Below are 23,129 nucleotides of genomic sequence, written 5' to 3'. Positions count from 1 at the left end.
AACTCCATGCTGATGTGAGAATCCAGATGTGGCAGCCACAGCTGGAAGGTGCCCCCCCAGGAACCAGGGACGGAGCCTTGGGGACCCACGGGCAGGATGAGGGGGACACGGGGATGGAGCGGGACCACGGCCAAAGCCAAACACCCTCCTCATCCTCCTGCTTATTCACTCATAGAGCTCTCCAAGAAAAGCGCCCGGGAGCGACTCCGCAAGCACCGACGTGTTGGGACGGTACGAGATGCCATAAGGGCTGTAAAACCAACCCTAAGAACCTGATTTATTCCCTTCCCAGAACAAACCACAGCGACTGCGTCAAGTTTTACACTTTTTTTTCCTTTTTTTTCCTCTTTTTTTTGCTTCTCCTTAAAGATGAATTCCGATTTACATTGAGACGGTTCTAACAAATTCATTCCTTGTTCACAAAAAAAAAATTATATTAAATAATTTCTGCCAATAAATAACATTTTCACCATTTGTTTTTTTCTCCTTTAAACATAACTAAATAAAAAAAAAATAGCGAGGAAATTAAAAATAAAAAAGAACAAAAAAGGAGGCGGTCTCACTCCAGGCAATGGGCGTTTGATCCTGCAGCATCGAGAACCCGAAATCACCGTGACTGCACCCAGAATGGGGTCCTTGTGTGTCGCAGTCATCGCACCCACCGGGTCGCGTTGCGCCCGGGGTGGTGACAAAGCCCCCACGCTGGTCACGGGCAGCAAGAGGTTCTCCCAACGCCAAAATGAACTAAAATATAATATATATATATATTTATATATATATATATATAAAATACTTGGAACTCAACCCACCACCCGCCCCACTGCTGACTCCCCTCCTGGTTACATGCACCTTGCTATAACATGCAAAGAAAGGAAAAGAAACCCAGGCTGCGAGGCCGGTTGCAGAGGGTTCCGTGTCCCCCCCGTCCTGTTTGCCAAAGCGGGGGGACAGGGACGGGCACAGCTTCGGGGCGCTGGCGCGGTGAAATGGGGGAAGAGAAGGAAAAAGAGGGGGGAACATCTGAATTTCTGGCATTAGTTGTTTTGCCAGGTGAGCGAGGGACTCAGCGGCCGCTGCCCAAGGGTTTTATCACCTTTTCTTCCCCAAAAAATGGTGAGAAGGTGATGGGGAGGGTGACATTGATGAGTGTTAATTAATCGAGGGGGTCATTAACACCCCCAGGCCCCACCGCTGCTCCTCACCCCCTTGTAAAGTCGCATCAAGGGGATTAGGGGGGGAACCAGCACCAGCGTTGCGACAGCTTCACCTGGCAGTATGGAATCCATACATCCCAGCAGCAAAACCACAGAGAACAAGGACCAAAGAGGTTTTGGGGGGGAGCTGGAGCACAAGATTGGGGAGGTGGGGACACAAATCGCCAGCAAAACAAACCCCCTTTGCAAAGGGACGGTCCCCGAGCCCCCCGCATGGGCTGTGCCCCCTAAAAAGCTCCCGATGAAACGCGTTTGGGCGAGATCCCAGCCTGGGTCAGAACAACGTGCCCCAACATGCACGGGCAGCACCTTTGCACGGGGTTTTTGCGCTCTCAGAGGAAGATAAACCACACACGGGCTCACTGCGTTCCCGAAAGGACGCCGTGAAACGGGAAAACCAAAATAAGAGAGAAGAAATACTCACGGACAAAAGGCAATCGGCCCCACGCCTCAGCTGGGGTTACGAGAAGCTCGCTCAACAACATCTCGTGCTTTCTTTTGCAAAGCAGCGGGCGTGTAAAGAAGGAACAAATAAAGACAAAGTGGAGGCATGCGACTTGTTGTGAAACCCGAGTGTTCTGCTCACTGATACGGTTTCCTGGCGTGAAAATCAAGTGACGTATGATTAAAAGATGATTCGAAAGCTTCCTGCAAAGTTGCTGTTTTCCTCCGGAATCGCAGCGCAAAGGGAAGACAGCAAGATCCAGGTGAATATCACTTATTGGAGGCTCAAGCTCACCTGCTGCTTGGAGAAAGAACAGGTTGGTTGGAAAAGTGAGAGCTGGCAAGGGATTCGCTTCCCAAAGCGGCTGCTTCAATGTGGAAAAGAACGCGGCTCAAAGGACACGCGGGGAAGGGACGCGAGCAAACGGGAGCATCGCAAAAATCCTCCTTCAGCGCTTCGGGTCGAGGTTTAAGGGAAAGACCGAGGCTTTGCTTAAGAGATCCGAGCTTTAAGAGCCTCGGCACCCAAGAGGGCGTCCTTGGGGAGCCCTCTGTGCTGCCAAAGCTTCCAGCACATCCACTCGGCTCTTCCACCCGGGTGTGCTGCCCAAAACAGGGGCTTCGATAGCAAAACCACCTCGCCAACAAACCACATCTCTACAAGAACATCCCCAAATCTCTATTGCGACCGCCGGGGCTCACGCTGCTCGCATCCCCGGCGTGGAACGTGGTGGTGGGCGCAAAGGGGGCTTTGCATCCACAGCCCCTTTTATCCTTTAAAAGGGAGGCTGTGCAGATTTCCCAAAGCCCTGCGGATCGCCAGAGCCTGGAGATGATTCCTCTGCTCTGAATCACAGCGATTCCCACAGGGATTTTTCTGCACGGGCACAAATTCCGGACTCCAAACGGCCAAATTTTCGGGAAAAGCTGCAACAAGGGGCAGCGCTTCTCCCTCCTGCCTCCGCGTTGTTATTTTCCAGAGGGGGCTTCACTGGAATAAAACTGAATTATCAAAGGACAAAGTGCTGCGATTGGTATGATGCACCAGGGTGTTTTTGAGCTTAATCCTGAATATTTAGGTGTCGCTTTGGAATGGGGATGGATCCCCGGCCATTGCAACGCGCCTTCCACACATCGGTCGCTAAAGCAGCAGACGCAGGTAGGCAAGAAACTGAAGAAGAACCCAAAATCTGGGAAGAAGAGAGTTGTGAGAAGATAAACCAAACCAACGCTTATTTGCAAGGGAAGGACCCGCTTTTGAAAGCACAGGCTAACTGAGAATTGCACCAAAGTCAACGACCCAAGTTGCCTGGAACTGGTTTTGTGTATTGTTTGTTGCTTTTAATCCCCCCACGGAGGTTGTTGCCTCAGGTGGAGGGGTCAGCTGTACAGCACAACACTTCATATATGCACTAGCAGTTAGATTGGTTTCTAAATTAAAAAAAGATGGACTTGTTTTCTTTTATATATATCGAACATAAATAAAAAAATTACAAAATGGTCACCTTTCTTACAGAATGGATGCAAACTGGATTATGAACGTGCCTCCAGGTGAAGTTGGTTTCTCCCCTGCCCCCACCCCCATAATAAATAAATAAAATTCGTTAAGTTTTGGATCCTTTTAGCGGTGCAGATCGGGCGGCCGGAGCGTTACTGGGTTTTCTTCCCCGTGCCGTTCTTGTCCGCAGAGTTTGTTGAGGTTACCAAGTTCACCGGCCCGTCCGAGTGCATTGAATCCTTGCGCGGCGGCATCCGCTCGTTAATGCGATCCAGCCCGCGCGCCTCTTCGAAGCTGCGGATCTTGTGCTGCGGAGAAAACCCGCGGATGGCTGCGGAGAGAGAAACACGGGACATGAGAACCAGGCTGAGCCGCGGATCCCCGGACGGGAGCCCTTTAACACACGCCAGACACGCACAGGACACCATGGGGGGGACAGAAAGCACAAGTCGGGCTATAAAAATGGGTCCGGAGGTGATTTTTTGGCGTCGCCGGCTCTTGTGCGGGATCACAGCGTGGCTGGGGAGTTAAACCGCGCTAAGTCGCCGCAGCAAAGCCCAGGATTAAGACGGCAGCGACTTGGCTCTGCTCCCTCTTTAAACACGGTTTAGTTGTAGGAACGTGAAGAACCAGACAAGTGCTCGATGTCCCCAAACAGTGAAATCTTAAGGAAACTTTCAAAGCTGGGAAAAATAAACCAAAACCAAACCCACGATACTAAATAAAAGGCAAAAATCAAACCGACACAAGAAAGACAACACCACAAGGCTCGAGCTCCGACACAAACCACACACGGCAGCACCAGGAGAGGGAACCAGCTCGTCCTGGGGTCGCAAACGCTTCTTGCATGACCAGGAGACACACGGGCAGGCTGGGGGTGACAAAATGTCACATGTCACCTCTCCTCCATCACCCCGGTGATGATACAGACCAGATGTTCCGCTTCTTTGTGTTTACAGATTGAGGAAAAAGGGGCTTTGGGTCAAATCTTTTGAGGAGGACTTGGCTGGTTTGCAAATAAACTCCCTCGGTAATCAGGGAGAGGTGCAGTGGGTGAATGGAGCTATCGAGAAGAAACCCTCAGAAATATCGCATTTCTACACAAACTAAAGGGAAAAAGCTGCTTGTCCACAGCGGGACACCCCAGCCTACCCGTGGGCAAGGCGGGGATTACACCAGGGCAGCAAAATCCGCTATTTCCTAGATGATTTTAATGAAATCTGCTGGCAGATGGAGCTACCCAGAGGATGAACTCAGCCACGAGGCATCCCAGATCAGATTGCAGGACCTCAAACACCACGGGCTTGAGAAACTATAGCACAAACTGCTCTCAGAATAAAGGTATTGCATCAAGCAATAGCCTTATTAAAGTTAAAACCAGAGACCTGCACCAGCCCGCTGTGTATTTTTTGCTGCCCCTTCTGGTGATGCAAGAGTCAAAAAGCATCCACGAGGCTGATAAAGCTCTTTAAAATTAGCGCAGGCACACACAGAGATGATTTTGAGTCTCTCGCCGGATTCTAGCCATACCTTCCCGTGCCTCTACCGCTTCTACTGTGGCTGCAATACAGAAGAACAGTGGCATGCAAAAATGAAGACAGAAAACAAACAAAAAAATAATGATAATAATAATAAACAAGAGTGACAGGGAGTGATCTAAACTGCGACCGCAGAGCCCACAGCCTCCCAGCCCCAGGAATCAAAACCAAGTGGCAAGAAGGGGGGAAAATAAAAGGTGAGAGGAAGGTTGGAAAGGGGAATCCCGTGGGTTTGGCGACTGCTGAGCGTGGACACGGGGGAATCTCCTTTCCGCACCATAAATCCGACGGGAAGGGACAGAAAAGCAGAGAGATGGGGTGCTGCTGTGTGCACAAGAGGGTTTGGGCGCAAAGGTGGCCCGTGGTAAGGACAGGGACACCCCATGGGGCTCCAGCTGCATTTAGAGCCCACTCACTCCCAGTTCGGTGGCTTTAGGGCGCCCTGGCCACCTTCAGAAGGGAAATTATGGGGAATTCAGCCCCAGAGTCACGTAAGGGAAGTGACCCTGGGGGATGCGATGACATTCAGCAGTGGGCACCAGGCTGCTCCGCTCCCAAAGCCTTGATTTATAACAAAAGAAAGTAGGGTGATGCTTCAAATCCAGTTTGGCTTCAGCTCCACCTCCCAGAAGTGTTACCAAGCAATGAGGCACCATAAGGCTGAGCAAGGTTCCCCCTTCCTAAATGTGCTGCAGCAGCTGGCCGAGCTTTTGCAGCCTCTGCCTCAACATCTGGGACCAGGCCCTTCTCTCCAATAGATCCCCCACTTTTCAGCCTCAAAATGCTTTGGACACAACACAAAGGCCACGTGGTCCTTGAGAGGCCACGGAGGAATAAGGGAGTTGTGGCTGAACATCTTTGCTCCAGATTCGGCGGTTTTATTCAGCCGGTTTTGCTAAGCTGCGCTGCGGAAGGTTGGCAGGAGGCTCGGAGAGGGAAAGCATCACATCACCGCAGCCACGTCCTTCCAATTTTGAGGTGCACATCCCAAAACGGGGGCGGCCCCCTCTTCTAGCAAGCAGAGGGAGCCCCGTGTTCACCAGGACGGCGCGGGGCAAAGGGACGTGGTGAGAAAAGGGATGCACGATGGGGAAAGGAGCGTGAGATGGGTATAAAAAAGCGGGGTGGTGCTGGGGGGCACGAGGGGTGGGAAGGCAGCAGCGAAGGTGCAGTTTGTTTGTCCTGTCTTGGGGAGATGCACAAATCACAGGTTCCTTTTTGGGGGGCGCTGGGTGGTACCCCTCAAAGGGACCCCCCCACCCCGAGGGGAAGGTGCAGCATGAGCCGCTGTGTCGGTTTTGGGGACAAAGCTGCGAAGCGGTTGCTCCAACCGAGCTGAAACAGCCGCCTTCCCACTCAGGCGCTGTTCCCATGCCTGCAGAACTGAGGCGACAAACTATGGTGATTGCTATAAAAAACTAGAATTAAAAACCAAATCATACTCCTCTGTGGGCAGAGAAACCCAGGAGTTTGGGAGCGATGCCGCATCCTGCCCACGGGCAGCGATACATTTATGTGTTTCTCACTTGTGAATTATCGAATCGAGGCGAGGTAATCCCAGAACCAGCCCTTTTGGAGCCCGCAGGAAATCACCCAGCGCTGATAGCGAGGGGAAAGCAGGCTGGGGAGGCGCCAGCATTCAAAGGCTGGTGGCAGGAAAGGATTAAAACACTAGATTTACAGGATTCCCTCTGGGGACACATGTTACTACGATAACTCGTTCCCTGACCATCAGCCAAGCTCCCTGCCCTGTGAGTTTAACACACACGGGTCGCTAACTCGGTCCTGTGCGCGGATAAAACCCGTTGGCTGACAAGAGAGGGAGAAAAGTATTTGCCAGCAAGCACAGAAACCTCTGACACCGGATCAAAAGCAGCGGGCTGAGAGAAGGTTTAATATGAAACACATAGGCCTGGAAGAATCACCTTCTTTCAACTAAATCTGAGCTTGCTCTGTTTGGGATTCTCAATTTCATAGTGTTAAAACCGGAGGGGGTTTGTTTAACGAAGAACAAGCAAGCAGGCAGGTTTACATTCGTATATACGCTATCACACAGCAGCGGAGAGGTGAAGCAGAGGATGTTTATCATGCAGTGTTAGAAGGGAAATGAATATAAAAGTTGTTGCAGAAACGTACAATAAAGCCATACGTGCTCTAGGCAGGGTGCTGGTGTCTTTTTTTGTTCCCGAGGGTACGTGGGGACACCGTGGAAGGCTCTCCACACCCCACCTACACTTTTGCTGTCTCCTATTCCTGAATCCTCCCTCCCCCTGTGCCTGAAGCTCCTCTCGGGTCTCCTGGCGTCCTACGGGAGCTGACTGAACTGGTTGTGGGGCAGCTGAGGGATGGGTAGAGAGGTGCAGAAGGGCTGCAGGGGGGAGGACGGTGGGTACTCACCGGTCTGCAGGGTCTGCCGCCCCCCCGAGAGCACTCCCAGGGGCAGGGTACCCGTGGGAGTCAGGCCTTTGAGGGTCAGCACGCTCTCGCTCTCCTCCCTGCAAAGAAATAAAAGGCAACGCAGTTATTGAGAGATTAACACAACGCGCTGATTTCTCCCCAGCGGGACTCAAGCCTGACCACATCCCCCAGGCCCCAAATTGTGAGCGTCTCCCTTACCGAAGGACCGAGAAGACACGTGCCATCTTCCCAATGGCTCTGATCTTATTCCTGATGATCTCTTTACGGACTGTCGTCCCACCTTAGGGAAAGAATAAAACAAACCAAACAAACAGCGGCATGTTTAAGGTTTCCTGCTTTTCCGGGCACAGGTAATGTCAATATGAAGCACCTGCCTGACTCCAGGAAAAGAAATCATGGTTTACAGAGTCACAGCTACACTCTCGAGAGAACAGTGCCGAGAGGATGGCGCTCAGGATGGCAGCGAGAAGGGCAACACCAACGAGATGACACACGGACTTAAAAGGTCTAAAGAGAGGAGAACCACCAAAAAAACCCCAAAACAAACAGAAAGAAAAGAAACGGATCGGATAGGTCTTGTTCGAAGCTCACCGGGTTTGATCACACTACACAGGATGTAACACAAATGACTCAGCCACGTGGACACAGTTTTGCAAGGCAGAACACGGACGGATCTGACTGCTGATGGAGGCTGCGGAACGCCGGGCTGTGCTCGGGGGTGTCACGCAAGCATCAGCTTTGGCATCCAAACGCGCACAGCGGAGGGCTCGGCCGGAGCCTTTGCAGCTTCAACCCCACACAAACACAAAAGTGAGAGACGTGAGCTCCCCTCTCCGCTACACACACCCAACGGGAGGGGAAAGAGAAAGCATGGAGGGTAACTGGAAACAAACAAACAAATTCAAAGTGAAAGAGGTAACAAATCCATCTCCTCTCAGCTGAGATTCCTCACATGGCCCAACTACACAGTAGGACAGTACAAGCCAAACCGGAGGGTTCAACATGCACCGATGGCTCAGCCATGCACTAAGTGGCTGCATTCAGAAGTCAGATAGAAACGTGATCCCGCTTCTCAGGTTCCTGGAGGAACGCAGAAGGGTTAAAAAACACACGGCGCTTATGTTAAAACTGAAAGGGGATGAAGAGGCTGCCCAACTAGTCAGCTATTCAAATCCACTCCAAGGAATCTGGTGGCACAGGCAGTGAAAATTAAGCTTGTAGCAAATTCTAGCTGGGTACCTTTCTGATAGCTTGAAATGTAGTGATCTTCAGGGAGAGGAGACACCAAGAAACAAGTAGATGAAGACAGAGATAGAAGAAACAAATTTAATTTTCATGGGAGGGAGAAAGAAAAAAAAAACCAAAACAACACAAAAATAAACAAAAACGAAATGCAATGGGAGAAGCGGGTTAGAGTCTCAACCTCGGACCGCAACGCTGGCCTGAGCTCTGACTGTGTTTGGACTCAGCAGCGCTCCCCGGCCCCCCACACGCGCTGACACCCCACGTCTGCGCCTCCACTGCTCAGCCATCATCTGCATTGCTTAAAACCAGGGCCGAAAACTACATCCTGCTTTTTTTGGGGGGGTTTTTTGCGGGGGTGACACAAGAAGCCACTTTACAGAGTTCACTGCAATGGATGAGAGGTTTGGGGAGATATTTTGGTGCAGGAAATTTTGGACTGGGGGAAAAATAACTAACTATTTGGGAAGCAGTGTCTGTAAGGAGCAGGAAAGCATCTCCAGAGGGGCTGCCAAGAAGCGCCTGGCGCAGTGAATATAATTTAGTATCTCCGTGACTGAACAGCAACGGGAAAGGAAAGTGTTTTCTACCCAGAACTGCACAAGAATTGGCCAAAAAGCACCTGGAGACCCTGGCTGGGCATCCAGCTCTAAATCAAGTGCTGATCGCTAACACCACACACCTTCCCCTCCGCCCCGGTACCAACTGGGTCCTAACAGCATTTTGGTTTGGTTTTTACCTTCCAATGTCTCATCACCATCTGAAATCAACTCGTCGTCGGAGCATATGTTGAGGATGTTAACGAGCATCTCTGTGACTGCAAGAAGCACAGACAGGAGCGTTAGAGCAGCCTGGTGCCCGCACTTGGCAGGCGGAGGCGTTGGGAGGACGGGCTGGACAATGAAACCGTTTCAAGGTCATTTCTGCTCTGCAAGTGGAAGCCTGAAGACGCTTTTAGGCGCACGGTTCTGGTTCCTTGCAGCAGACGATGTGCTTCCCACCTTCTGCCAAGGAGGTGGATGCCAGCCAAGCACATCACAGATGAAACAGCCACGGGGAGCGAGTGCCAACGTTCATACAGAACAGCCTGGGCTTGTGGAAGGTCCCACCTCCCCACCATGGGCCACCTGGCTCCAAAAACATCAAATCTTGGGGGGGGGGAATCAGCCTCTGGTTCCTCAAAGTCAAAAGAAAACCCCTTTGGCACTTCAAACCTGTATTCCAAACATACCAAGCTAGGCTGGAATTTAAATTCACCAGATCTAAAAACCCTTTTGCTAAGAAATTGAGTCTCAGTCATTGTTAGGGAAGTTCTGTTCTCTAACGGTCATATTTTAAGCTGTCTCGCCTCCTTTAGAATGAAATAAGGCTTTAAATTGAAGTGAATGCTGCTTTTTTGGTGGGTCACAAGCCAACAAGAGATATTAATAACTCCAAATTCTGAGGTGGGGCTGCACCATCAGCAATGCAGAAATAGCAAGAAAGGGTTGGTTTATCGGTAAAAACCTTCTAAAATAGGTATCAGCTATTATTTTCACATGAACTTTACCCAGTAATATGCAGATCTCCTCGAACCTGAATTAACTTCCAGTGCTGACATTATGGAGCTGCAACACATTTAACAGCCTACGGGACAGGTTTCCGACACTCGTGGTGCTCTAACAAACCATGGGGATACTCATAGCAAAAATCCAAATATCTTTTACCCTTTTCCCCTACAAAAGGCAAAGACCATGTGAAGACATCCATGAAGTTTGGAAGCCAGTAGGGATGAGGGGAGCAGTTGAACTGCCTGATGTTCATGACGTTGTTTTCATATTTCAGTACAGCAGCTGGAAGAGAAAAAAAAGCGACAAGACGTGTCGTAGGCGCTGACAAGCTCTGGGATTTGTACCTGTGCTAATGAAATGTCATTATCAACAAGCTAGAAGGCTTAAGTAACACTTTTGCAGTTCACCCATTATGTTGTTTCACTAAATCTCATCACAGCAAATGTCAATGTAACGAAGCTGTTTACATTTACGCACATCAGATGTGATGGATACAGGGCCAAAATCCGAAGTGAGGGGTAAAAATACCCCACAGCTGCGGCAAGTTCCCTATAATACTCATTTTAGGGGCAGAGGGCAGTTAAAAGCTTGCCGAAACTAGTGGCTTCTCTTATGGCAGCATCCACCAGTAGCGCTCGGCTGTCACGTGGCTGGAAATAAAAGCGTTATTCTAGGCTTCATAAATTGACAGCTAATTGCCTCAGTAATACATTAAGTCAGAGAATCGAGCCACTTCCAGCTCCCCAGCTGCTGTCGGTTTAATATATAAAGCTCTTTTTTCCCTTTCATGCATAAGGAGGAGAGGGAAGAGCGGTTAAGGGAAGATGGAGAGGTACTGAGTGGCACCCAAAGAGTGCAGAGCCCTGTCCTTGCCGGCCTTACCCTTGTTGTTATAGACATCTAGGTAATTAGGTGCAGAGAAGATGGTGATTAATGATGGAAAGCCTGTTGTCTGGCTCTTCCTGTACATTCGGTACCTGGAAAACAGGTCAAGTGTTAAACAGACCGGTCTCGCTAAGGATAACACGAACGCGGATGGAATTTGCAGCACTCACCCGGCGTCCTGGGCTTCGTGAGCTCGGATTACGGATAACAAACTATTGTTCTGCAAAAATTCGCAAACTGCGGGATAACTGGAAGACAAAAAGCAAGTAAACATCAGCGCGTAGCACAAGAGAAGCGACAGCACCCACCGTCTTGGTTTGAAGGACCAGCCGCTTGCGGCATCCATTCGGTTTGCGTCCCCAAACAAGGACGGTGTGTGTTACATCGTTCAAAATTAATTGCAAATAATTCTGTTAACCAGAGCCCTGGTGCCAGATCCTGGCGACAAGTGGGCTGTCAGCACAAATGCTTCTCTTTTAGACAGGAAAAGATTATATTCTAGAGCTCCTGCTGCTGTCCAATGCCTGAACACCGCTCCAAAGGCACCCTGCCAGCTAAAAGCAGCATCTCCGCTGGCCGATACCATTTCCTACAGCAACAAACCCAAAGAGAGCTCAATGTTACAAAAAAACAAACAGGATTTTGTGCATTAGAGCCTATTTCAGAGCCAGTTACGCTGTGAAGTCCCAGAGAGTGATCCGAACAGCGATTTATTTCCCCAAATCTCTTAGTTTGAGGGAGATAAAAGCTCCAGTCCCCCGAGCCACGTAGAACACCACTCACCTGTAGAAATAGGAGCAGCCTCGAACCGTGTTGTGGGAGAAATGCTCCAGCGTTTTCTCATTGCCGTAATCCTCTGACGGGTCGGACCAGAGCAGGTCACACATCGGACCAAAGGCTGGAGGCTCCTTAAACCTGTCTAACTAAAAAACGTACAGAAAAAGTCAGGATAATGCCGGTGAAAACCGCAGCGGCGCACACACGTGCAGTGTGGACATGCAGGAATCGAGCGAGCCACGCTATTAATGGTAAGTTACGCAAATATGGAGATTACTTACTTTTCTAATGTCATCTAGACACGTGATTTCTGGGGACAGTCCTCCGTGAACACACAGAAACTGCTGGTTTAGGAGTGCAGCAAGAGGAAGACAGTCAAACGTATCCATACACGCATCATACACTCGCTCCGAATACTTGATTCGACCTGGAAAGATGAGGTGCAGGGGGGAAGAATTGAATTAATTTACTCATTTACACAAAGAATGCTCAGGCTGAAATCAGAGCTTTAGTTTAACTTTTAACATTTTTTAAGAGGGGCTCATTCATGCATCCAAACCTACACGATATAAGGAGCATTAAGCAAAGCTTTGATCAGCCAAGGTGCTGATAAATAAGTTCAAGGGCCTTAGCGCCTGTGGTGATACAGAAACTCTGTGTCTACAACCCACCAAGTGGAACTTTGCACCCGTGTATTAGTGAAAACACGTGTTGGGCACAAAGATAAAAAGGCTTCACAGTAATCTGGACATGGTCAAAGTATTCATCTCCCTTCAAGCTGTTTTCTAGAACACCTGCACTGAGATTAACATAGAAAAGAGGCTATTACAGAGGTGCTTGCCATTTTAATAGAAAACTCAGGATGCTAATAAAGCCATCACAACCCTTTCCTACATCCATCCCTCTAAACTCAGTCTCACCAGCCTCAGCTGCAAGACAGATTATACGCTGGGAAATGCAGCAGCTGTTTCATTTGGCACCGCAATATTACACAAATCGCTTCAGATAAAATTGCCTTTTCGGCCGGACACGGGTGCTTTGAGTGAGAATCTCACCAAGATTCCTGAAGTTAAATGAATCTTCACACCGGATCTTCCAGGGCTACAAGTGATCCCAACCCGCACTGGACGCCTCATCTTAATGGAGGCGAAGAGGTTTTGATACGTTAAACAGAAACACCACGGCCTTTCTAACGCAGCTTGGATTTTACAGCAAGACTCCAAATGTGTTCAGAGATCTCTCTGGGTGCTTTTCGCCAGGACAGGGATGAGGAGCAGCGATCACCGCACGCCAAGCGCGTCCCTATGGGCATCTGCAGCCCTTTCGCAGGGCAGCGAGGTGTTATCAGAGCCAAGAGCTTTGAGAAAACCTCGTTACTGCTGCAAAACACAACTCTGTCCAAAGCAAAAGTGCACGAATGGAAAGTTTACCTTTCCTCCAGCTTTATTTGGGAGATACCAACAGGTTTTTTCAGCTGCACGCTCCGATACAGGAAGCACAAAGGCACTATCGTCTGTTTTCCACAGGGGAAACAAACCCCATCACCTCTGTCTGTCTGGTTCAGATTGAGCCCAGCTCAAAGAGGAGCTCATCTGCCACCATCCGATGGCTCCAGCATCCAGCTGAGAGCCGGCTGGTGCTTTCCAAGTCATTTCTGAGCAAACAGATGTCATTATTTCGGTTCCTTACCCTGTCCAGCAGCATCCAGAGCCAAAGGGCTAAAAACCAGAGTTATGCCTTGGGCGTCATTATTTTTTTGAGCAATTATTACCTAACGTTGCTACACATTGCTGGTGTACACACCTTTTTTACTGCTCGGAGGAATGACTGTCATCCTCAGAGGAGAGGGGTCACTCCCCAACCTTTCATCATCATTGCTCTAAAAACACAGCAGCGCTGCACAAAACTATCTTTAACTCAACTAAAGCGATCTTAAAGGTAATGATTCTCCTCCGCGCAAACACCCAGGAGCAAATCCTTTATTTGCTTCCAGTTGTAATCACCGATCCCAGCTGCACGATCTGGAGCTCAAAGTCATTTGGCAGTAATTATACGTTGCTGGGCCTGAAAGTCAGGGAGATGGGAGGTGCGTGCAACTGGCTCATCAGAGATTTGTTCAGATTTCTTCCATTCACGCTCACTCTTTGTAACCAGACGGCCACAGCAACACACACTCAGCATTCTACAGGACCTTTGTGTATATATTTCTAATTATTTTTTAAAGCAGGAGCTGAAAGAGAAGAGCAATGTGCACAGGGAAAACAAGATGATAGGTTTTTACAGCTCTGGAGCAGCCGATACAACCCACAAAAATTAAGACCCGCACCTGGTCACAACACATTAATATATTTAAACCCTTACACTGCTGATACTTACATTCCTGCTTAAAGGTGAAGTATTCTGTGAGGTGCCTGCACTCGTGGTTCCCTCGAAGGAGGAACAACGTTTTGGGATGATTTATCTTTAAACTCCATAAATACAGCACGCACTGCAAGAAAGGGAAGGAGGAGATGGCACGTCATAAAACCCTTTTATAGGGCACTAATCATCCGTAGACTTCACTAAGTGTTTCTGGGAAGACACCCAACAAGCCGAATTCAAAGTGGAACCCTGATAGAAACCCAGCTCCATAATCGGCAGTAGATCTTATCTTGGCGGTGGGGGGGAAGCCACACTGCGCGTTTCTCTATATTAGGCTCGAGTTGGAGAAGTGACAGATGAGATCGCGTTCAACTGAAACCAGCTCTGGGCTGGGTGGGGGCAGCTTTTCCTTCCAGCAGAAACCGAAGCAAAAAAAGAGGCGAAAAACAATCCGTTTTTCAGAGCAGCAAAGCAAAAGCAGCTGCGCGGCGATACGTGCGCTCCAGATGTGCCGCTGCAATCGAAACCAGAGAGAGACGCGCGGCCAGCGCAGACATTTTATATGCTGCGTTAAATATGAGAAAAATTAAAGCCTCATCTTCCCCCGCCTCTGTTTTTCTGCTTACGCTACGGTCACGTGAAGTTCGAGCTCAAAACAGGAAAAGCCTCGCCAAAAAACGAGCTTAGTAAAGCCTTTGGGCTTCCCACATCCCCTATCTGAGCAGCAACACCTGTAAAAATGGTCTCTGACGAGGTGCGGATCTGAAACAATCCTTTTCCTATTTCCCAGAAATATGAGATGGTGGTTTTTCTACACGAGGCAGCTGGAAATCAAACGCACTTACCCTTCTGTGCTATACGTTGTCAAGCTGACAGCTAAATCAGCCGGTATCTCGTACGGGGAAACGTTATCACATTTCCCTTGTTGATTTTGAGTGCTGGAAGGACAACCCATAATGATAGCGAGCCTGAAGATCTGGATTAAAGTCTCTAATAAGAGCTTACCCTTTAGGCTGACATGCTACAGAAACGGCACACGCCTCGAGAACGCGAACCGTGAAGTCTGTCAACACTTTGACACCTAAAAACGCTGCTGATCTGGTGCGCAGATCTCCGGGAAGCACAGAGACCACCTCCAGAACCAAAATAAATCAGTTTCAAGTTAGTTTCCAGTATGGACACCTTAGATAGCGTGGTATTTAAGCATCGAACCTGCACAGTGAGCTCTACAGGGATCCCTGAGGCCCCAAGGATCTGTAAAGCACCCGCCTGTGTTGAACTCAGAACTCAACCCCACAGAGCTCTCAGCTTTGTGCTTCCTTCCCTTCCCTCTCTTCTTTAAAAACAGAAACCAAACCGACCAAACCACGCTTCGTGGCCTCATTACACTTACTGGGAACAAACCTTTTTAAATGAGAATTTCCCAGAGCCAGAGGCCCAGAAATAATCTGCTGAAGACACCAGCTGAGCTGATGAACAGAGGCTTTTGGGGTTTTTAAGGGTTTTGTCTGAGCCACAAACTGCTCCTTTCACCTTGACAACCAAATACAGCAAAGAGGAAAGCTTGTGCGGGTTATTCGGGCTGCTGACAAACACCCTTTGCCTCAGCACCTCCTTGGCCCCCAGTTTTGCGTCTTGTTTCCTGGCTGCCTGCATCACGATGCAATTATACCATTACCTCCTGTTTCAATCAGTGGTTATTGGGGCAGATACTCGATCGCATCCCTGCCCAGCACATGGATGCACAAGTTTGGGCTGTGGCTTCACAAACACCTCATGATGCCGCATCTTCCCACCTTCCCAGGGACACCCTCATCCATCATCTGATCTTCTGGGATCCAGCGATCAAAACTCCAAACCCCAAATGATCACAGATCAGCCATCTCTGCACCTCAGAGTCCAGCTGCTACAGCCCCGCATCTTATAGGAGTCTTTAACAATGCTAAATGGGTTTATTTGTGTTATATATGTATTTTTAACTCTTTGCTTGTAGCGGCAAACCTGTTTTCTTTCACTACAGCAACCAGTTTCTGCACAGCCAGGTGGGAATCTCTTAAAAACAGTAGGTGGAAAGCAGAGGAACATACATCAATAGCAATGAGGGAATCGAGATCCTGCTTTATCAGTGACATTTGGATCAGCCCCCGCATGTGCTAATCAAAGCCCACCCTTGATTCGTGAGAGATCAATGCTGGCTTTGGGGGTGAGGGAGCGCTCGGGGGCTTTGCCCCCGCAGATATGAGGGGAAAAGGGAAGGAAGAAGGTCAAGAGCAGCATAAAATATAAACTTTCTGCTCAGAGCTGACAAAAGGTCAATTGCCCGAAGGCTTTTGAGCCCAAACCCACCACGTTGCCTTGCACAGGTTGGAGCGTCAGGGCACAAAGACCTGATGAGGTTTAGCCGTAATTTTCAGGCTTTCCTCCTCAAAAATAAAAGCAAAACGTCTCCTCCCACCAACTCTGTTCTGCAAGGAGGACTCGGCATCCATCCCCCTGGAATTCTTCCATATTATCCCAGCACGGAGAGATGCGGGCACCGATCGCCAAACTCAGGCACTGATCCCTAAACTCAGGCACTCGCTCCTGCAGATCTGGGAGTAAAATCCCCACGTGAAATCAACCGCAGGGTAGGAGCAAAGAGCGGGAGAAGCGCTGTAAAATTCATGTGTAGACACAGGGTACAACTACTCTTGTTCGAAGGTTTCCTGGTTAATCCACAAAAGAAGAAAAAAAATCTATGTCTTATCTCAAAAAAGGTTGCTGTGCTATAACATAATCTCTTTTCCAGGTAAATACACTGCAACTGCGAACCCAATTTATGCAAGCCAAGCCATTTAAAGAAGCGGTCGGATCCCAGTTCTTCCTCTTCCTCCCCAGGGGTTATTTGGGCTCCTCCTGCCAGAAATCCCAACAGCGCCAGCCCCAGTTGGAGCATCTGTCCCTGCGCTGTCGCTCCCAACCAGCGCCAACCATGGGGACCCACTGATTATTCTGCCCTTTAAGACCAAAACCGCACGGTGTTACCCAACATTCGGCCAGATTTATTGCTCCTTTCTCCTGACCCCTTTGCAAGGCTGACGCTTTCAGGGGACGGTGGGGAAGCAGTGACTCAGTAACGTGGCACTTTTTCCCCTGCTAAGCTGAATCCTGCGAGTTTTTCAACGTTTGCTTCCCACTGCCTGGTAGGATCCTGTTGCCTGCAACATACAATCAACTCTCCCTCTTGTTCCCCTGACTGACAGCTACAAGTGATATTAAAACTCGAGTTCTGAAGGCAGAGTTTAGTGGTTAACCCCAGCGCTGCTGTTTGGCTCTGCAACTGGCTGAGGATCCAAGTCAAAATCATGATTTTTCTGCCAAAAAGCAGACTGTACGGTACCTATGTGTTCTTCCTCGTGTGCAAAACCGAGTCAATATCCTTGGAGGTGTTTAAAAACCAGGTAGATGAGGGTCGTAGGGACACAGTTTGGATTTGACTGTGTTGGGTTAACAGTTGGACTCAATGATCTTAAAGGTCTTTTTCCAAGCAAAATGGTTCTATAAAATCCAGTAAGACAGGTCTGTATTTGTTAGTTTAGTTTGGTTAGTTTAGTGCTAGCAGCCCCGCTTTATTTGTCACCTCTATACTGAAGTAGCCTCTGTCCACGTAGTCTCCCAGGAAGAGGTAGCGGGTGTTATTGGGTGATCCTCCGACTTCAAACAACTTCATCAGGTCAAAGAACTGCCCGTGAATGTCACCGCACACTAGGAGAGCAAGAACAGCATAAAATAGGACAGAATTACATGCCAAGAAAAGAAAGGTCACAGCAGCAACAAGGAGCCCAGCGCGGCTGTGCCCTGACCCAGGCTTTACATCCAGCTCCCGCAAAGACGCACTCGATCTACAGAAGCAAAATCTGAGAGCTCATGCAATTTAAAAACCTCACGGATGGAAGGAACGTGGGAAAACGGCTGCTGCGAGCTGCTCGTTTTTCCTAGACGGCCCTTATTTGGTACTTCAGCTGACCTGTGATCGGAGCCTCCACTTCGATCATGGTCTTCTCGTGCCTAAGGATGGCGGCCCCATCGTTGATGATCTTGAGCGCCGCGTCCTCTTCCAGGCGTCCTTCCTTCACCAAGTGGCTCTTCAGGACGTCGAGCCTCGGCTTCCCATCCTCGAACACCTCCTTCAGAGTGAGCCGCTGCGTGGGAGGGAACGGGACAGCTGGAAATGGAAGCGGAGAAGTTAGCGACACGTCTCTTTTCAGGGGCAAAAAAAAGAACTGCAGTCTTTTCAGCAGGAGGCTTTTCGTTCCAAGCCTCGAGACGAGCAGACACTCAGAAACACACTTCCACCGAAATTATGCTCTGGTACTGAAAGGAGAAAAGCTGTGCTGCCAGAGCGACTGAATACACCCCTCGGCATGTTTAAAAAGCCACCGTATGCAGACTAAATGCCATATTGCATCCGCAGAAAATGCCAGCGCCGAAACCGCCTCCTAATTCGGCGAGGGCGCTTGTCGCCGTAACGTTGCGCTAAAACGGGGTTGCACGCAAATAGAGGCAAAAGCAGGAGAAAAAACAACGCACCGGTTCCCAGGAACTGGCAGTTAACACAGGAGGACCAATATGTACAATTCTCGCTTATCAGGAAACCGCATGTACCCCTAAAGCAGAAGCTGCGTTTACCAGCAACGACCTCGCGCCATGGACGGCTCCAAAAAGCTTCACAAGCAGCTTAGGAATTGGTAAATACTGATGGAATCCAATATTTAAGGCAAGTTTTAAATCTATACAGGAAAACACCTCAACAGCCATTCTTATTATTTTCAAGATAAAAACTAGAAGTAAAATCTGCCGGCAGCTCCTTTGCACCACGGAGCGATTTGCATCTTTTCACAGTGATGCAGAGATCGTCTGAGGTCCCGGGGTCCAGTTCCTTCGCAAAACACCTCGAATAACCAACATTATCACGAGCCGGCCCCGTTGAGGAAGGGAAATGGGGCTTTTACAGCCATTTTAATGATTTCAACAGTCAGCCGTACCTCCAACACGCAAGGAAACCCACTCACGAGATAATTCACCATCTTCTGATGCCGTCATGTCAGGGGTTGAAAGATTTGCACTTAACTGTGATGCGGCTAGAGAAGAAAAATATCTGCCATGCAAATGAAGCCGATGTCCTCACCCATCACCCAGTAAAACAGCCCGTGTGCCAAAGCATGTTGGATTTAACAGGCAAAATAACGCTGGCCAAACAGTAGCAACCCATCCCTTTCAAATGCAAATAGAGCAGCTATTTAGCTCCGAAACCCAGGGGGCAGAGAGGGGGAAAAAATCTAAAGCCCAGAGGCAGCACAGGGGATTCTTTGCAGCTGAACATCAATTTTCAGATGATGTGGAATGTAGGGCAGAGAACAAGAGCGGCTCTAATGAAAGGGGAGCCCGTGTTTGCAATAAGGTGAAGTTGCGCTCTGCTGGGGACCCACTAAGTGCCCCGTGAGCCTCGGACGCTCCAGGGCACACGTGGAGTTTTCCCCATGGAGACGCCAATTAAAAAGCTTTAAGCAAGACCCCTGCTCGCACCAATACAGGCTGGACGACGGTTTTTTGCTGTATATATAGCTCATCTCTATAGGGAAAAGAAAAGAAATAAGTGACCTCTCTGGTTACCGGTGGAAAACTGGACGTTTTGTAGCGTTTCAGGTATTTTTCCCTGCTGTCTCTGGATCTGTGTGGTGTCTGCACAGCCAAAGGAGGAAGGGGGAGCTGCAGGTCTGATAGAAATAGGTTTAGCTGGGATAAGAGAGGCCGGAAGGAGCAACCGTGGGACTGGGAGCAAGGGAGGTTTTGGGACTTGCAGCCATTAAGTTGTTGGAAGAATTATCTGTAAGTGCTTCTAGAAACCGGGCAGTTGTCCTAACATCTGCCACTGGACTCCAAAGGAAGCCAGAGAGCGCCTGAAGGTCAAATGGTTTATAAGGAAGAGAAGCAGAGACATAGGAACAGTCCAGATCCGTATTCCCCACCATCCCAGGCCTTCAGGCACGGCCGCCAGCTCCAAAGCCATCCGAATAAAGTGAAAAGCCCACAGAGGTGGGGCCAGAAAGCTCAACGACCATGAGGGTCACACAATGCAGGAGGGATCCACAAAAAGCTCCTGGCATGGGCCGCTTTGCCTTTTCTTGGTAGCCCCAGCAAGCAGAGTTACGCAAGATAAAATATGAGGCTACGGCGATGCGAGCAGCCAAGAAGTTTTATGTAAGTTCCCTCGCTGGCTTCGCATGGCTCCGCTCCCATGATAGGGAACCGGCTTCTCCTCGGTTCTGTTTGTATCAGGAGGGAAAATAGGGAGAAAAACCCGCTCCAGAGACACCCAGAGCTTCAAAAGCTGCAAGAAAATGAAATCAAATCGTTCCATGTACCAGAATCATGAGAATCCCGCATAAAACCCAAACGCAGCGATGCCTGTTTCCCCACGCAGCAGGGGATGAGGACGAGTACTTAAGTAATTAGTGTTGTCAAAGCAAGTAATCTCGTTAGCCGGCATAACTTGTGTAAGGGCTTTAGTCAACTCAGTGCAAGCGGTTATCTGGTGCATAAATATCCACTTATTTTTTTTTGAAAGAACTGAATTTTATCCTTATTAACGCTCAATTCTGTTGGACTTGTGCTCACAGATGGCGGGAGCGGCGCTGGCTTGGCCGTCAGAGCGAAAACAGACCCAAAATCTTGCGCTGAGAGAGGTGGAAGAGTCTCACCCGCTTTCTGATCCTACCTGCAAAATGGGGAAATAATTCCTTATCTAACCAAAAAATGCCATGGCTTGTTATGGAGAGCCCGAGTGTGTTAAAGCCACCCCCAGAGCCAGCAGATAGTCATTCAAATTGATAAAACCCGCACAAAATTGTGAGCGGCACACGCTGGCATCTTTGTGCCATATTCCCTTTCCGTGCATTGCACCCAGTCTGCTTTAAATAGATAAATAAATAAGGAGATAAATAAAACCTGAAGGTCCGGGACCTCGCAAAGGCATCCAGACACACTGTGCAGGTTGCTCCTGAGATGACAATTCCCCCACTCACCAAACCACAATGAAGGGACACAAATGCAAGTGCGATTTTGAGGTGTAAAACGGACTAAAAGGTCGGTTGTGCTCCAGAGACTCCAGTGAAAGCAGGAGGACCGCGGTATCTTTGCAAGACTCCATTTTGCTGCAGAATTAACACAGATTTTATTTGCCAAGCCGGGATCAAGTATTCGCAGCCGTCCAGGAGGACGTGGATAGGTAAGGATGGGAAATTTTGATAAAAAGCTGCTTCTCTACCATCAGCTCTACAAAACCAGAGCGCTCACAGCCCAGAAACAGCCACCACCATGAAAGAGAACACAGTAACCCCCCAAATTATTCTGTATATGTTTGAGAGTCCCTTGGATGAGCAACAAAGACAAACTCATCACTGAAAACACACCAAGGGTGATTTTGCCTGAAGTGGCAGCTCCAATCAACACTCGGTTTGTTGCCAGAGTTGGGTTTGTAATAAAAAGCTGGTATCCTCTCACCCTGGGGCTTCAAGGCCAAAAAATCATCCAGGATTAAATGTGTTTGGTGATAAACCGGAGAGAGATTTCACTGCAGCTCCTGGCACCCACCTGGGAGCGAATCTGAAGGGCACTCGATGCAAGAGCCCCTTCCCTGCTTGCTCCTCATCAAATGAATGATGGTACAGACAGAGAGTTGAACAGATGGTTACAGATGCATTTTGGGGAGGAAAAAGAAGTACATTTTGAGCATTCTGCAGCAGCTCAGGCAAAACGAAGCGCAAGTAAAGGCTCTTTTTTTATGCTCAGACACGATGGAAGGTACCGACAGCTTCCAATTCCTGCGCGCTCTCCACCTGTGCTGGAATATCTGAAACATCCGAGGGTTTGACGGCTGGGAATGGCAGATGTCCGTCTGCCACAGCTCTGCCTGCCGAGGACACCGGACCTGGTTGTCAAAGGCAAAAGAAACGCTCATAGGGAAATATCTACATGTGAACCGTTTGTACCCCCTTTGAAAAGCAGAGAAAAAGCTGCATAGTGTGAGCAGCAGGTCAAGTTTTGTGTGCTTTTTTCTCCTCCCCCAATTTCCAAATAGCCCAACGTTATTTTTACCAGACATTTCTATCCCCATTCACGTCTAACCTACATCCACCTGCTGTTACCTACAGCATCCAACCTGCTGCAGCACTTCGCTCGAAAGGCTCCGGATCAAAAGCAAAAATGGGCTGAACCTCAGCAGCTCAAGTCAAATTCAAACCTGCTTTTCGTCCTGCTATTTTACCCAGTTTTCTGGGGAATAATCTTTATTTTCTTGAAATTGTAAACCACGCAGGTTTCTGGTTGTACAATGCCGAGGTGTCTTTGCGAATCCCCGTGCTGGTTTGCATGAAGTTTTTTGTCTCTTGGGGGTGCTTTGGGGCAAGTTTATATGGAAGTCTGCAAAAAGAATGGATGCATGTGTGATACCAGCTTTTCAAAGCCCAGCTGTGCAAACATACATAACTTTAATATCTCAGGAGAGTCGCCACATAACGCAACCACCTTCCTTGCATAAATGCAAGAGCCAGAAGCAATGACTATGGCCGGTTCCACCTGCCCTCCTGCAAACTTTGCATGTTCTTTCTGCTCTCTGAGGGCAGCGATTTCCCTTTTTCGTTATGAATAAGAGACCTCGTGCTTCAGAGGCTCCGAGCGCTTGTAAAACGGAGCAAAATGAGTTTTGGTTTTCACCCCTGGAACAGCTGCAGGAGAACCCAGAACCAAAACCATCAGGTGCCCCATCTCCATTAACAGAGTATCTGGCAAATGAGGCTTTGCGGATCTTTCTCATCCATTTTCCAAGTGTAAATTCCTACTGAACGGCAGCTCCAACAGGGAGAAGCATTGAATGCCATTAATAACGGCCCAGTTTCACGGGAAAGCGGTCAGAACGGTGCCAACGCCACCCTCCCGGTGCGTAACTGGTTCAGAGCGCTCGCTCTGCTCCTCACCGTTGTGCAGCACAACCAGAATATCTCCTCACAATAACCCTAAAAATAGCTGTACTGTGCGTCGAATTCTACCAAACCGAGTGATTTCTTCGAAGGGGCAGAGACACAGTCATCACGATACCAGAGCGGAGCGAAACTGAGACAGACTCACCAACCGAACCCTTCCCATCAGCAAATTGTCTTTACCT

At 49.0% G+C, this 23,129-nt stretch overlaps 1 protein-coding gene across 2 annotated transcripts in view; it reads right to left on the bottom strand.

Moving 5' to 3' along the window:
* Positions 1 to 106: 106 nt before the first annotated feature.
* The window catches only part of PPP3CC (protein phosphatase 3 catalytic subunit gamma), a 30,617-nt gene continuing 7,594 nt past the window's right edge, over positions 107 to 23,129 (bottom strand). Inside the window, exons 2-14 of one of the 2 annotated variants that reach the window (XM_080360164.1) lie at positions 17,934 to 18,131; positions 17,547 to 17,671; positions 13,943 to 14,054; positions 11,848 to 11,993; positions 11,573 to 11,712; positions 10,960 to 11,037; positions 10,787 to 10,881; positions 10,061 to 10,186; positions 9,094 to 9,171; positions 7,311 to 7,392; positions 7,092 to 7,189; positions 4,687 to 4,716; positions 107 to 3,487 (exon numbers count right to left, since the gene is read on the bottom strand). In XM_080360164.1, the coding sequence (XP_080216290.1) occupies positions 3,309 to 3,487; positions 4,687 to 4,716; positions 7,092 to 7,189; positions 7,311 to 7,392; positions 9,094 to 9,171; positions 10,061 to 10,186; positions 10,787 to 10,881; positions 10,960 to 11,037; positions 11,573 to 11,712; positions 11,848 to 11,993; positions 13,943 to 14,054; positions 17,547 to 17,671; positions 17,934 to 18,131 (1,487 nt within the window). In that variant the 3' untranslated portion in view covers positions 107 to 3,308. The remainder of the gene's footprint in view (positions 3,488 to 4,686; positions 4,717 to 7,091; positions 7,190 to 7,310; positions 7,393 to 9,093; positions 9,172 to 10,060; positions 10,187 to 10,786; positions 10,882 to 10,959; positions 11,038 to 11,572; positions 11,713 to 11,847; positions 11,994 to 13,942; positions 14,055 to 17,546; positions 17,672 to 17,933; positions 18,132 to 23,129) is intronic. The other variant, XM_080360165.1, reaches the window with a different exon arrangement.

The sequence above is a fragment of the Nesoenas mayeri genome (assembly GCF_963082525.1).
Source record: "Nesoenas mayeri genome assembly, chromosome: 27".
In the NCBI taxonomy this organism is placed as follows: domain Eukaryota; kingdom Metazoa; phylum Chordata; class Aves; order Columbiformes; family Columbidae; genus Nesoenas; species Nesoenas mayeri.
This window is presented reverse-complemented; position numbering and strand designations above follow the sequence as displayed.